This window comes from Prorops nasuta, unplaced genomic scaffold (genome assembly GCF_024137725.1).
Source record: "Prorops nasuta isolate Cenicafe-Biocafe unplaced genomic scaffold, Cenicafe_Pnas_1.2 PNAS00006, whole genome shotgun sequence".
NCBI lineage: Eukaryota > Metazoa > Arthropoda > Insecta > Hymenoptera > Bethylidae > Prorops > Prorops nasuta.
Window position 1 is genome coordinate 2,108,135 of NW_027116803.1, and position 16,179 is coordinate 2,124,313.

The 16,179-nt window shown below is 41.5% G+C and overlaps 1 protein-coding gene across 3 annotated transcripts; it reads right to left on the reverse strand.

Moving 5' to 3' along the window:
- Positions 1-1,794: 1,794 nt before the first annotated feature.
- LOC136774266 (1-phosphatidylinositol 4,5-bisphosphate phosphodiesterase-like) lies at positions 1,795-15,341 on the reverse strand. 3 transcript variants are annotated; one of them, XM_066728450.1, is made up of 20 exons: positions 15,141-15,341; positions 10,615-10,673; positions 8,505-8,735; positions 8,321-8,380; positions 8,065-8,202; positions 7,632-7,711; positions 7,134-7,269; positions 6,953-7,053; positions 6,653-6,819; positions 6,276-6,486; positions 5,906-6,164; positions 5,610-5,807; positions 5,299-5,503; positions 5,046-5,203; positions 4,756-4,962; positions 4,268-4,640; positions 4,017-4,169; positions 3,762-3,939; positions 3,218-3,680; positions 1,795-3,083 (listed from the first exon to the last, which is right to left on the reverse strand). In XM_066728450.1, the coding sequence occupies exons 3-20, from the start codon at positions 8,673-8,675 to the stop codon at positions 3,015-3,017; spliced, it is 3,327 nt and encodes a 1,108-aa protein (XP_066584547.1). In that variant the 5' UTR covers positions 8,676-8,735; positions 10,615-10,673; positions 15,141-15,341; the 3' UTR covers positions 1,795-3,014. The 3 variants fall into 3 exon arrangements, with proteins under 3 accessions (XP_066584547.1, XP_066584548.1, XP_066584546.1); XM_066728451.1 differs by having other exon boundaries at positions 3,230-3,680; positions 5,604-5,807; XM_066728449.1 differs by having other exon boundaries at positions 5,604-5,807.
- Positions 15,342-16,179: the final 838 nt, after the last annotated feature.

The following is a 16,179-nucleotide window of genomic DNA, read 5'->3' on the forward strand; positions in this document are numbered from 1 at the left end:
AGTGGGGATATTGCAACGTGTGTTACAAGCATCTTCCCGCATGAGTCTACCTCTCTCGAAATCTCAATTTGCCGAGCCGTGGAGACCCATTCTTAAGAAAGTTTCTTCGATTGTTCTGCAGCATCGAATTGCGTTGAATATCGTCCGACTTGTCGTCGAGTGCATCGATGACCCTGTGACTCTGCACAGCAATGAGATTTCTCACGTTGGATTAATTGCTTTCATGGGCGAAATCGGTGTGGTTTGTATTGCGTATATATACACACTGGATGTCGGGCGCGCGGTGCTATAAGAATTAATTAAGTTAACTAAGCTAGGACCGAGATCTGCAAGCGATTCCTGAGGATTTCGAAGAATCGCCTATTTCGTCAGAGCCTGTAAATACACACGCACACGTTGAAATTGCATAACTCGGCAATGAAACGAACTATCTGGCAGTTTTGAAATTGCACGCACTATGCTGCCTACTGTTATATACCGGTAGATCGGGCTCTCCGTTCTCATACCCACGTACGTGGAAATCCACGTGTATATATAATACACAAGCCGTTATGCTACGCACACAACATATGTATATACACAGGTTTCACGCAAATCCTACCAAGTGCGATGGTAAACATCCGGCCATGGTGCACGAAATTCACATGCCATGTTGAAATTGCCCACCGTCTCTGCCGTATAAAACGAACGCCAGTGGGAAGATGCTTCGCAGTATACACGCGTTAGGATCCACGGAGGATTCATAATTTCGAAATGAGATACTTAGTGAGTGTGTGTATATTTTATCTAGCAACGTTTTCTCTCTCCTTCTGACTCTCTCTTACGAATTTCTCCTTACATATCTTATAATGTTGCTTTCCTTTAATCTCTGCTTATAACCCTGTATACTTCCACATTTCTATAATTATTACTATAATGATTAATCAATATTAATAGACTTTTCCCATATGTTTTCATACGTGCGTGAAAAGTGGTATGATCGTGTTTCAGTTGTGTCTCGTTGCAATCGTCGTGTCCGAGGCTGCAAGGATACCGAGGGGATTAGATCCACATTTTCCGAGTTTTCATTCGGTGTATCATGGACACGGAGCTACCAGTTATCAAAATGTCCAGCTTCAGAGCCATGGGAACATTCCAGTTCCTTCGAACTATGAGATTGGACATGCATCCGAGCTGGATTTAGCAGCACACCATGAACACGAGGATAGAGTCGTTGTACCTATAGTCGAGTCTCACAAGGAACCTGAACATATTGCAGTATCCACCATAGGTATATAATTAATATGCTTATACATTAATCGATCATCGTTCATGGTGCAATTGACGTTAAATATTCCTGTAGCTCCCTACGATACGAATGACGTCCAGCAGATCGAATATCAAGCCGTCGTTGCCGATCATCCACAGTATTACCAACAGTACGAGCAGGATCACGATAATCATCAGATCCAGGACCACTATGGCCACCATGAGAGTTACAACGAACACCAAGATTACGAATTGGTGCATGATTATCATTAAATAAGTACCTGAAGATTACTGAAGCAGTATTACCTTTTTAGTACGTAGTACAATTCTATAAAAGAAATTCTCAAGCTATTTTACGATGTGTTACGACATTCAATTAAGTATACGCTAGAACCAGTTGCATCGAAGAAAAGGCGACAAAATTACACGACTATTAAATCTGTGTCAGGTTAATGTAATGAAATACTTTGGACTTATAAGGATAGGAGGCGCGCGTACTTATCAAAAATCTGGCGGAAAGCTCATTCGCATGATGATTTTTATTACATACTTTCTAATATAGGTTCATCAAAGCTATTGAAACGAAAAAGCAGAATTTCACTCGGGTCTCATTTTACAGGATGAACGTATAGTCGAAAAAAGTCAATTGCACAAGACACTAGCTATATAGTATCTCTTTATTTCGCCTGCTCTCTTTAATTCAATATCTACATCTATATCTATTCACGTACATATAGATGCAGATATATTATTTTAAAATAACGTATATAATATATGTATATGTGTATGTAAGTCTGTATGTGTATATGCGCTCGTATGTATAGATTAATACAATGATAATAATAATAATAATTAATAATAATCTTTGTTGTAAATAACATTATTATAGTGAAAACAACGATGAATTTTATCATTACACTAGGCTTTTACTTATAATTATATACAGTGCTATTTGGCTCGCAACTTTTTTACGACTTTGGACCTTCCATATACGAGAGCGCCATGCGAAATGTTCTTTCGAAATGATCGCTTTCTCGTTAGTAACTGAAGATTATTTAATCGTAGAACACTAATACTCTAATCGTGCCCATGCATTTGGCCACGAATTCTATTGACTATGTTTGACCGTGAAAGCTATTTTTCCCAGCACGTATGGTCAAGGAATTTGTACGTACGGCGACTGCACATTATTGCACTTTATTCCGTACGTAAGTAGGCGTAAACACACAAATCAATCATGCTATCAATCTCACTCTTACACAGTCTCGCTTCGGTAGAATTCCATAATGCAGTAACAATCGAAAAATATTAGACGGACTTATCGTGGCGGGGTAATACCGCAGATAGGTCGCGATATAACATATCTGATATCTATATTTATTATAATTTATATTTTTTTTTATTATGAGAACTTGACTAGATCACTTTAGTTTTTTTTTTTTTTTCATAACTCGCTTATTATCCTAAATAGATAATTGCTCCTGCAACGACGGAGAACAGGACTATGAGAGACAGTCATATAAAAAAATATTTACGAGGATGAACTAGGTACATTGAAGAGTGGTTAAAGTTTCTTTGCATTTGTGGTTTTTGCCCATCCTGCATCGTTGCAATCGCGAATAAACGCCGCTAGACTCGAGGACGACATCTAACGAGATTTGATCCCAATTCCAATATAATTAACTCTATGATAATAAATTATCCGAAAGGGACGCAAGCAACTTGCTAAAATTTCCAAAAACCCGACTTCTAGGTTTGAACGAGGATCAAGCGAAGTATTCGGTCTTTGGACCAAATTCATAATCGGTTTCCTCGTTCTTGTACATGTCCAGGATCTAGAAATGTAAAAAGATTAATTAAAATGTTGGAAAAGCGATTATACGATATGTTTGGCGAAATAGGGCGCCTCGTCAGGAGAATTTTGAACAAAAAAATCAAATCCAATTCGTTTTGTCTCTTTTCAATATACCTTATCTCTTACCGCGTTCATGTCCTTTTGTAAATCATCCAATTGTTGCTCGTGAATATCCTTCAGTTTCTTTTTCTCTCGATTCTGAATCATCTGCGCAATTTTTCGTTCCTCCAGGAATTTCTTTGTATTGTTTTGCTGCTTCTCCCTGAGCCTTCCCTCTTTTATCCCACGAGTCTTCAGGGTCTTGTCGTTCATCACTTCCCTCATACTTTCAACGGATAATCTCGCTTGTCTTGCATTCATATCCTTTATTTCGCGCTCATGCCTAGATGTTAACTGTTTCTGCTGGGAGAGTTGCGCTGTTGTACATAATTTACGTAACTGGGCTCTGCGTTCTTCAAGGTGCGAACGCACCAGCTCCCGTTCCTCGTGGCGTTGTTTCTCAGCGACACGAGACCATTGCGTTGTTTGCTCGGAAACCGCACGTCGAACGGCAGGATCTCTCGACAATTCGCCTTTGCTGGTACAAGATCAAACGTTTAATCGAGAAGCAATAAAGAACGAATGAACATGTTCAGGAGAGAATATAAATAAAACTTACTTTTTTCCCTTGATAATCTTCTCGATAGCAGCGCAGTGTTGCTTCTGGACGGCAAGTTTTTCTTTTTGGTGTCTCTTTTTCAGTGATTCCAATTCCTTTTGTTGCTTTCTTAGGACCTTCTGGTAACCCTTCTCCTGACGCAACGTTTCAACAGTAATGGCATCGAAATTCAGCTCCTCTGCATTGGGATGTAACGAAAATATAGATTCTCCGTGATGATATATTTATTTCGATGCAACTATTACACTTTTATACCTCTCGGTTTAACCGCTTCGTGCTGATGCATCGGTGCACAATCGGAATTATTTTTACTGTCGCTCTCCTCAATTCCATAGTGACGCATTTTGTTGTGCGAAATACTCTCTGTTTTCTTGAACGCTCGAGGGGCAGTTAAGGCATCCATAAATTCTACAAGAGGAAAGTAAACATGTGATCATTTAACGCTTTTTAAAATGAATGTATGTAAATAATAATAGGTACATCTCTCGCGCAAATATTATATTAACCTTGAAAACCATCTGGCACATAAATCTTAATATCGATATTACAGAATAACATTGGCAAGGACATAGGGAAGTTGGCCTCAGTTCGCAGCGCAATATGGCGGTATCCAGCTTGTAGGCCATCCAAAGGAACAATTCTCTGTCCTAACAATTTGTTGTTCGACTCGTCGTAAACGGCGAATCGAAGTGCTGCTAAATCCGGTAATACAACTTTCCTGAATAAGAAAGGCTCCTCGTTATATACGGGGTTGAGGCCATTGGCTGGAACTACCCTTGTGCGAAATTCTTTCCGGATCGTGTCCGTTGGTAGACCGTACATTTCCACTTCGACGTATGTACCTACTTTCTTGTCCGATAAGAATTGTCCTGCTATCACCTGCATCGACATTTTACAATTAACGAACATGTGCATAATGTCTATTATACGTAATACGTATGTAGCATTTCTTAAAACTATTATGTCATATATGCTATGATTGATTCGCTCGTACTTGAACACTACATTGTGTAGCAATAACTCCATCCACTGGACTCTCGGCAAACGGGTCGAAGCTTCGATCGGCTCGTCTCATAAAATCCGGTTTTAACAGATATCCTGAAGATCCATTATATTCGAACTTTCCTTGATTGAGTTGCATAGGTAAATCCGCCGTTTGGAAATTCAGTGACACCATTTGGCAGCCAGCGTTCCAGAAGACCTACTTACAAAAATCGATCAGGGCTTCGCGTCGTGTGTTTGAGCTGTCGAATATTACCTCCTAATCAAATCACGTTATCTCACCTGGGGCATATAATTCGATGAATCCGCTCGAGTTCCTTTTGGATAAATACGACTCATTTGTCGTTTATTATAATTCACAAATTCGATGGCAGAAGTCTTCAAGTAATTTAATCCAGCGGTTTCCGCAAAGGAGGACATATTGTGATGAATGTTTTTCTCTGAAACATCAGACATCGAAATGACTACAATTGCCACAACAAATAATATTATAAACCTGAAGATATATATATATATATATATATATGTGACATACGTTCGGCGACATCGAATCCTAGGAATTTGATGGGTTGCGCGTAATTGACCATTGACGAGAGCCATGGATGTACATTGGTAGTGCTAGGGGTGTAGGGTTCAACTACTGCTAATTCCATACTTTCACCCATACCAGCCGGGCCACTGGTGGACGATGATTGCTGTTGGCCCACGACAGAAGACGACCCTGACTCTGGCAACTCTTCCTAAAGCATCAAAGTAAGATCATGAAGCTCCTTGAAAGCAGCTATGCTTTGGCTAAGAGAGTGAAGGGGATCTACAATTCTAAAGGATTGTATTGAATACCTTTACCGAAGATTGTTGCTCCACCACGGGAGTGACGTTCGGTGGAGCACTGGCATCCTCCTTTATCTCATCCTCGATGACAAACTGTCCCTGCTTAAACAATTCTAGCTCCTGCTTTTCAACTTCGGGCTTAAGACGTTTATTTTTAATAAGAATCTTTCGCTTTAGCATACTCGGCGGGGGTAATGGTACTCCAGGCTCCAGCTAATTAAAAAAAAAAAAAAAAACAACAGGAAGGATAATAAATTTTCATGCATCATGGAAATAATCGAAAAAGAGCATGAATAATGTGAGACTCTTACCGCATATTCTTTGAGAGGCTCCTTCAGCAGTAAATCTCCAAGAATCTCATCGCAGTATTTTGCTAGCTTGTATTGTTGCTTTTTGCTGCAGTGGTTCTCAAAACTTAGGATCACAGGATACTCTGACGTAACAAACGCGGTGTCTCTCACGGCGTAAATCACATCCTTAAAAAGAATGTCAGTGCACATGGCTTTTCCGTGAGTTATAATCGGCTCTTCGTCCTCGCCCTTGCCGTCCCAACAATCCAGTTCCACGCACCTGGAATAATTTATAAGGAAATCGTGAGGCGAGGGATCGGTACCAAAGTTTTCTTCAATTTAGCTGAAGAAAAGCTCGGTTACAGTTTTCCCCGTCGTAGTTTTACTTTACCTGCAGCCAGCCAATAAGACCTGTCTATACATTTCAACGCTGCTCTTCCCTCCAAACTGTCGACCACTGAGATAAGTGTTATGGCTGGAGTTTATGTAGTAGTGTGCCAACGGCTGATCCATATCCATGTAAACGTCTAATCTATCGAGAAAAACTGGAGCATTCTCGTCGGACATGAGGTACCTTATGAAACCGTCCTTCGTCATCGTTTCTGAAAGGACGTGATTGTTTCTGAAAGGATGCCATTTCCAGGATATGAACTAATTACATGTTTTCTCGGAGCAAAATTAAAGCTTTAAACGATATGTATGGCATTATATATATATATATATATGGTCGAATATATACATATATGTATTATATAGTGAAAATCTTACTTTTGACTCGCGCAGCCTCGTTCTGCTCGTAATCGTTAATAATCTCCATTGCGCGTTTCTCGTCGTACAGTGGATAGAGGATTTCATTGAGGGTTGGATCACGTTGTTTTTCATTGAGAAAAGTGATCAGCTGTTCCAGATTAATGGTGTCTGCTTTTCCCTGTGTTCTATAAACACATAAATTATATGGTGGATCGAGTTACTCCGACAATTACACGACCGGTGCATGATTTATTGGTTTAGGATAGAGGAGAGGGGAAGATTGGGGAGAGGGGGAGTAATGAAAATATTAATGCTTACATTGACTGAAATAGTTCCTCTATGTCATTGCGTGGACAGATTTTATGATAGAGTTGATAGAACGTTTCGAAGGTGAAGTCCTCGGGTTCTATTACGTCGTTCTGGAAGAATAGAATATGGATTGAATTTTTGTCGCGATTGTTTGCTTATTAGCATAAATTAATCGATCGAGATGATTCACCTTTCCGCTGGATAGGCCCAAGTCCGAGAGACACTGATAGACGAGCTTTTCGGTTTTTCCGGAAGCAAAAGTTCTCGCAACTACTTTCACTGGAACTTTTCCATTAGGATCGACCAGCATCCTCAGCCGCATCCAGCTAAAACGTTCGACAAAGAAACCTAGTATTTTTTCAATCGAAGGAGTAAACAAGAAGGGGCCGAGAGCTTCTATTGACTCTCGCGTTGCTCAATAACCGTTATGTCGCATTTCGTCTTACGAGATTCCAGGCTTGCAGTGCGCCGGTAAACAAATTCTTTAGTTCTGGTATATCGATAGTCTTCCTTTTCGCGCGTTATTTTTAGATTTTTCAAGAAACTCATGCGCAGCTTCGGAACGACTGGTACTATATATCACCGAATGAGATAGGATTTATTACCGATCGCCTTGTGCCTCGTATTGTGGATTCAAGCTATACACACATATTAAAAGGTTGGAGTATGATGGCTTTCGTAAACTTACTGTTTTTTTAGGCACGTCAGTGGACAGACATTGTTGGCTTTCACGTTGTGCGTTATCGAGCGTATACCATCCAGCCAAACCTAATGTAACACGAAACAAGGTGTGTCAATGGTCAATGTGGAAAAAGCCCAATAGAATTATAAGTACATTCCACTCAAGATAATTGCTTGCTATCAATTTCCAAATGGTATTCAGAGCGCATAAATAGATGCAAACAAACAATTATCATAAGAGTCGACTTTATTGTCTCGGCATGTACAGACAATATTCTAATGATCGGTATTGGTCATGCTGTTCAAAGATCAAGTGACGATAGTCCGTTTACTATACTTATAACCCAGTTGAGGTTTATTTCGCGATTTTAACCGGCGAACGCGTGTCAATTATATATCGTCTGTGGATTCGAGTGTACAGGCTGCATTATCAACGTTACCTTGGCCGTAGCTGGATCTGGACAAACGACGTGCTGGTAATTAATGTTAGTGTAGTCGACGCCTGAACAGATGGTGAGACTTTTCTCATCAAGTTGCTCCCCGTGCTTGCTGCAAAGTTTATCAAGCAGCTTGGGGTCCTAAATTGGAAAATTGTGGAGGATCGTTAATTTAAAGGCGAAGCTCGCCGAGCCTTGGATTTTAATTAAAACGGAATAATTTAGTAGTTCTCGTTATTTCTGTGGTACTATTTCTTACCTTGGGGACTCCGCCGGCCCGAATGTCGCTTACTTGGCACAACTCGATTACATCACCGTCCTGTCAAAGGAGATGCATTGGGATCAATACCGCCGGTCCGATCTTTCTCTCTCTCTCTCTCTCATTCGGTAATAATAATTATGTAAATTTCATGGCTGTGCCTTATAAAATTTGGAGGATTTACCTTTCCCTCGCTCTGCCAATAGATGAAGAACCCATACTCGTCAACCTTGAACATGCAGTTCAGCTCTATTTCCGTGTTGTCTTTCTCCTCCGTCCAGCGATCGAAGACACAGCCCGAAAGTAACGGCTGTGGCACTTCGATCTGCCAATTGAACTCGAACCTCTTCGTCATCTTCGACAGGTCACAGGTTCTGCTTTCGCGCTGCTACGTCCAAGAATATTTCTCTCTCCGCTTATGGGCATAAGTAAAACCTCGTACAGTATATATATATATATTATCACTGGCGCGTTAGTTTGCCTATCTCAATAAGATTGCCACGCTCAAGTTTTTAGGGGCGTGATAGAGATTCTAATCGACCGATTTAAAGTAAATTTTCCTTATCGAGGGCTATATAGTATATATCGAAAACAGAGAATGGAGTTATGTAATAAGATAAAGACAATGTTTGCGGCAGTTTTGATTAAGACGTTAAAGCTGTCGGCTGTTGATTCGTATATAAAAGAGAAAGATGCGTGATAAGGGGGCTGCTTCCATGTGTATGTATGCAAACGTACATATACTATAGGTCTTCGCCAGTGTGATTGACCGTAAAACAGACAACTGTTGCGATTTATCGATATATCACGAAAGTAGCGTGCAAATATGCGATTCGCCAAACCGGGGAGAACTCGGTAAAATTAGACATCGATTCCCGATCCCATTAATTATCGCTCTGCCAGCCGTATCGCTCTATGCGTCTGATCGAGCGTTAAACTTTTCTAGAATAGCAATATATTATAGGCATCCTTCTCGAGAAAGAATTTCAATGATGTATATTTTAGATTGCTTATTATCAGTCCAAGTAAAACGTGACACGATACCAGCACACGACAACGAAACGTGATGCTATAGTCTTTCACTTTATTCTTATATATGCAGTTAGGTAATATACTATAGTACATATATATAAATTCGAGTAACTATAGAGCTTAATCTCGCAAAAGGGAGCAGCGGATCCTTCGTATTCTCAAATGCCAAGAGTCTATTAAATAATACAAAGATGCAAGCGAACAAGGCTATACCTATGTTAATTATGTTCTCCTATCTGTGTCACATTTTCACATTCAAGGAACGGTCATGGGTATTGTAGTAACACGACGGACGTTAATATTCAGAACCGAACACTGTGTTTAAGTTATTCCTTTGCCACGAGGTCATATTCAGCTTTGACCCGTCGCTACGGTAGAATCCAAAACGAACTGTTTCTCTCCATACGTGTACTACGTTTGAACCAACAGCGAATCATTCGTGCGAATTAATTCCAAAACAAACAAAGTCGATGGCGCCAAGAAAATTTTACATATTAACCAGATGCCTTAAAACGGCATTTATAATTAATTCAAATATATATATAGTACGCGCCTATTAATGTCGAATCTCGAACGTGTTAAAGAAACCAGATATCGAAATCTCTACACGCGGAAAGGTTTGGAAAGGTAGCAAACGCAATGTGAGCTTCTTGTGTATCGATCACGTGATGCAAACTAATATAGCTTTATGCAATTGGATATTTCAATTTGACGAAAAATCGATGCTTTATCAGAGCGCAAAGGATTCTCTAGCATCGTTGCACCGGCTGACCTTTATTTAACGTCCGCCCAAAGTGGGTCGCATCGTGCAAAAATGCCAAAATCTTATTAATAGAACGAAAGAGCTCGCGCCACATGCGGGAAAAGAAAACACACTCGTTTTCTCCATCATATGTAAAGTAATTTGCTGCTCATGTTTTATTGCTATAAAAGGGAAGGGTTTCCTTCCAATTGAGTTTTGCAAATTAATGGCTATATATGAATGAACCGTTTCAGTGAATGTGACACGTGCGAGGATAAAGCCGTATTGTTAGGAATATTGGATCGTGTTTGCTTAATTATAAACGTACCGGAGCAGTTTATGCACCACTAATGGGACACAAGAAACTCGTGTGCTTACTACGGAAAAATCGATAAACAAGTGCAATTATACGAGTACATTAATTGCTTACGGGAAAGTACACTGCGAAGGGCAGGTGTAAATAAAGAATAAGGAAAAGAGTGAAATATATATGTATATATATATATAGAAATACACTTACAACGTTAAGAGAGTCTTTTCCAGGCTGCAACGTTCATTTTACTCGTCCTCCGTATATACCTACGGCACGAAAGAAGAGATGAAACTTTATGCAGTTTTCACCGAAGAAAAAGAATCGGGTCCTCTATATTTAACCAGTCCACTATATACATCGATTTCACTGAATTTCGCCATCGATTATCCTACATTTATTTGACAGAATCAGTCAAACATTTCTCCGGATTCCCGTCCATTGCCTCGATCAGTTCTCTCTCTGCATGTTTAATAATATCTAGATTCTAATAAACATTTATTAACGGGAGCAGCCGCGTCTTTGTGGATAATATAATCCAATAACGTTGATTTACGTGCAACTTAAAAACGCTGATTATATAATAATAGAATAGACGAAGATCGTTTTAATATTCAGTTAATTGCGAGATCGCTGTTTGTATCTACTCTATTTTTATCGCTTTACCGATGACTGGTATTGCTTAAGGGTTTTCTGATAGAAAAAAAAAAACCCGTCGTTAGATCGTAGTTGCAAATATCAAAGCCTATATAGTAGGATATAAGCATTTCTGATTCACGTGAACAGATGTGCGAAATTTGTCAAGCGAATCAATTAATTAAACGCTTTTACTTATCAAGCAGGATAAGATTTGCATTGTTTGCCAGGCGGCATTATCTTTGGTAGACACGCTCGTGAAGTAGCTATCGATGCAAATATCACGCACGGATATCCCGACTTTTATCGGGACTTATCTTAATTGGTGCACTTGGAAGCGAAATCTTGTTTAATAGTAGTTGGGCAACAGCACATGTATGCACATTCTGCGTACAGCGTATTTCACGCTCCAGCGCAGAGTGCATTAAAATACAAAAACACAATACAAGCTCCGAAGATTTCACCGAACGTCTCCCTGCCAGCAATGTCCAAAGATGGCATATCAGCCAATCGCGTATATATAAAAGGCAATAGCGTTACATTATTTGAAGACGTGGGATAATTCTGCGAAGGATTGGATCGTGTTGGGATAATTGAGGGAGTATAAAAGAAACCATCTCGTAAAGCAGTTTCGGTCGAAGCATGGGGCTGTTACGAAATCGCTGACTATACGTGTTATAATAGCATAGTTTACGATTCGGTGGGTTATTCATCGTGGCTGGAGGAAAAACAAACTTAATCATCGGACGCGAAGAGATTGCGAGGAGAGTTTGATGAGAGATCGACGAATAAAGAGGGGTCAGGGAGAGAGAGAGAGAGAAGGAGCGGGAGAAGGGGGAGGGGGAGGCTATAAAACGATCAGCTGACGATGCGTTGCGGTGCGTTCTGGCAACTCGAGGACCGTTTATCGGGAGTCTAGTGCGTCTGGAAATAGCGGCTTCGTCTATATGACTATGATGCTGAGGAAAGGAGAAAGGAGGGAAGATATAGCGAGTAAGGAAGCGCGAAGAGCACAAACCGTCTCTGCAGTGGATACAGTCCACGTAAACACAGAGGCGGAACGAAAATAATGTCTACGCGCTCGTGCCCCTTTAAGCCAGTGGAAGTAGCCATTACCTCCAGCCAATGAAAATATCTCTCGCGAAAGGAATTTCCGTGATTGCCATGGCTCGTTTTTGCTACCAATATTGGCACAGTCGGCGAAGGCGTATAGAGCCACTTCCAAGCTGACGCTGACACACACTCTTTTGCTCCAGCCTGTCGCGTGTGGGTGGAAAAAAAACACTATCGCGTTGTAATATTCCCTCCTCGAACTACGACGACGCATCGAGAGTAAAATGATGAACGAGAATGCGCCGGGACAGCATAATCGACAGGTGGCCGTGTCTCAATTGCAGCGTGGTTATCGGTATAATTACATAACTTCCGGTCTCTTTGAAGGACGAATTATCGCGACACGACATTGACCGCTCAATCGCTTAACACGCTCAATCGCCACTTAAGGAATAATAGATACAAATAAAAATCCGTTTGCTTTTTTATTGTAATTAGCGCCTCTCGTGCTACGCGTATCCAACCTAGCCTCTCGCATGTTACTCGCAATTGTCGACTAACAAGACGCGACAAATGGAGCGAGTCCAAATCGCCGGCAGGATCTTGCTCGGTCATTCTTGGCAATTAATGCAAACTCTCCGGTTCGCGTTTCGGAGGAATCTCGCGCTGGCTTTGGGGAAAAGAAAAGACTCGCATTGGAGTTGAGACGAGACCAGTGAGTTTCCAGTCGAGTGGGCTGTATATGCCTGGCGGGAAAATGTTTGTATCTCACCGGAAAGCTGCCAAAAACTAATGGGACAAGCCACCACTTGCCGCTACTTCTTCAGGATATACACGCAGAATCACCAAGAATTCCCGAGTTTGCATAGGACATGGAGTGATGTTTGTGTATTGTATTGGTTCGCTCGGTGGAATTTCCTCGTTCTAGCAGGGAAACATAACAAATAACGCTATACGGAGCAGAGCGAAACGGTAACGACGCCGTCTAGTCCTGTTGATCCCCCGACTGCTCGTTATCGCGTGTTGGTCTGGCATTGGGGTCGAGAACGCACTTGTGAAAGAATACGAGTGGGAAATGGAAGCTACACGGAATGCGAGGAGAGTGTGTGGCGATGGTGAGGAAAAGCCTTAAGGGTCGAGCTCCACGGAGGATCGAGTGTGGACCACTTTCGGGGACATGCACTTTAATCGTACTGCGAGAGGGAGTCCCACATCTCGAATCCATTTAGCGCGGGAAAATCTAAGCTGTTACGCGTGTGTACCAGGGGGGGGGGGTCTTCGTGAGAGAGTTAGGGTGGAGAAAGTCAAACGTTTTCCGGAAAAGGAAGCAAAGATCCCCTCGCCCCCTCTCGAACTGTACCGCCAAATCGATGCTTCTTAACTCCCCCCACCCCCCTCCTCCTCACCATACCCTACGATTCTTCAATGACAGCGAAAATATTTCCTGGGCATTAAGCATCGTAAAGTGTAGACTATATATATATATATATATATAACGGTGACTCTTCATTTCTTTAACGAGCTACCGATGTTAATGGCGAGGAAACGAGGTTTCTTTTCGAAGCTCGGTCCCTTCAGCCTTGATCGCTCCTCGCGTCTTCTTTCTTAATGGAATAGGAGCTTGTCCTTGTCGTCGATGGGATCGTTAAAAGAGACCGGACAACAATGCGCGAGGATCGAAGGATGGGAATATATAAAATCGCCAGGGCCATTAAGTTAGTGGAAGATTTCCCAAGTTGTCGCTGGATTATCGGGATTTCTATCTATCCATCTAACTTTCTATGGAGGACGAGCGGCGGTGGGGAGGAGGGAGGGGGGAAGGGGATAAGTGCAAGCGGGGGCAGAGTAGGGAGAGGGAGATGATGCATGCGCGCGTACATAGGGAAAATGAGGCATCCGTGAAAGAGAGATGCTGAAGAAGGGGAGAGAGAAAGCAATGAGTTTTCCCACCTCGGATCCGGAGCAAGCCCCAACAGCGCCTCTAGCTTCCCTTGACCTCGAAAATCCCTCGAGATGCTTCCAGTCAGGGTCAGAATTCTCCCACTATTCCCCCCTTTATCCTTGCTCGCTATCTCGTTTATCCCTCTTTTCTCTCAGCCCACCACCCATATATCAATTAGCAAATTGCGCGCCCCTTAATTCATTACATCTCGCACACCTCTCGCTTTCTCCACTCGTATGCGTCCCACCACTCCCAAACGGAGCTCCAAATACAGGTACCAGCTAGCGAGCACCTGTAATTTAGTACGTGCGCGCCAGCACGCGTAATGTTATTGTGCGAAGCATAGAGAGAAAAGACGACATTTGGCCGTTTCCACAAGTGGACAATCAGACCTTGCATGCGTGCTAACGAGCAGCGAAGCGTCGAGAACCAGTGATATTTATTACACGATGGATTTTTATTACCAGCCATTGCAAAAAATGACTAATTAACCAAGAGAAGCGATCGAGAATTCTAGCGATCCTGTGAAATTATCTCAGCTGCCGCCAGAATCTATTTTACGACGGGATTCAAGTTTTGCTCTTTTTCTCTTTTATATATTATTTCTTTCCTCTCCTTCCTTCCACGGACTCATCTCTGGAATTCGTCGATTTGCATTCAATAGCATTTCGAATACAATTTCAGCGCTGGCAGTTTTTCACTCTTTTCGAGATCTACGATCGTTTCCTCGTCCGCTACGAAATCTTCGATTCTCGAATGAAACAGTGTTATATTTTTTTTAACAATTTTCTGATAACAGTCTTCCTATTTTGTCCAAGTTCTATTCATAAAAATGCAGTTTAGATTGTGCAGCGTCGTTATCTTGTTTCGCGAAACTTTCGGTACAGTCCAAGATGCGATGAATAAACAAATATGTGTGTCGCTGGTTATTAATTGTTTGTAGACTGAAGCGAGCATTATTAATAGTTAATTTGAGCCGTAGACTAGTCGAAGGTGTTTGGTGATGACGATGACTGTCCCGTGGCCGTAAACGGCCACCTAAAGTATCTGTGTGTATGCGCGCGTATTGGCATTCCTGATATGTGCAAGTAAAACCGTGGCTTACCGTTGGATCAGCTCAGTTCGTGAAATTACCGGCCGGTCGACATCACGGTTCGTAGACGTGGTCTCATTCTTCAGCGGCTTCTCGGCGTACCAGTTTGGCCACCAAAAGCACGCGCACCGTAAAAGGAAAATAAAAATAATACGAAACGTCGAGCGCAGCTATCGCTCCGACGCCAGACACCTTCACAGGCGCGGTGGCAGAAACTGGCGGTGTGATACTGTCTGTTGACGGGCAAGCCTGGCTCGATACCGTCTTTTTCCCCTGCGCGCATGTGCCGCCTACCTTCTCTCTCGCCATTTTCCATATCATTGTCGATAAGGAAGCTAGCTCCTTTTTCAGCACGCTTCTCTCTCACTATGACGCGCGTCACTGACGTTTATTACACAGAAACTCGTATAGCTTCGCGGCATGAATTCTTAATATCATTTTTTTCACCTTTCTTTTTACAATACATCTTCCATTAAACTTTTTCTAAAAATAATCATTACTCTGTCAACATGTTTCTGTTTGATCATACCGAGTGACTTTATGCGTGTTTCGTGTCAAATTTTGCAATTGCTTCGGGATATAAATGCGAATGCTGAAATCTCTGCGCCTGTCAACGAATTATTTTCGGTATAAATTTATGGTAATTTGATGAAGATTGAAAAACGAGAGCTACTTGGTATGCGGACAGTTTTGGTATTAATTCGAAGCAACGTGATTTAGTTTAATATAAGGTAAATTGAATTTGTAGCTTACCGACATGTAAATGCTTATCGTCATGGTTCAACTTGTGTGTCAACCACCTTAACCAAATATTTTACTACTGATCCGTTGCCGGCTGGGTAGAGACCTACGTTTTCTACTTATGAAAGGCTAGCGATCCATAGTGGATTTTCATATGACTGTATACCATCGTGCTTCATATTTACAATATTTTCTTTAATAAGTATTTTGGGAACGTGAAACTTTTCAATTACACGGTAATCTAAATTTGACATCGCTATCGGTAAAAGTTTTAAACATTTTTAATAATTGTTTATACGAATTTGAAAAA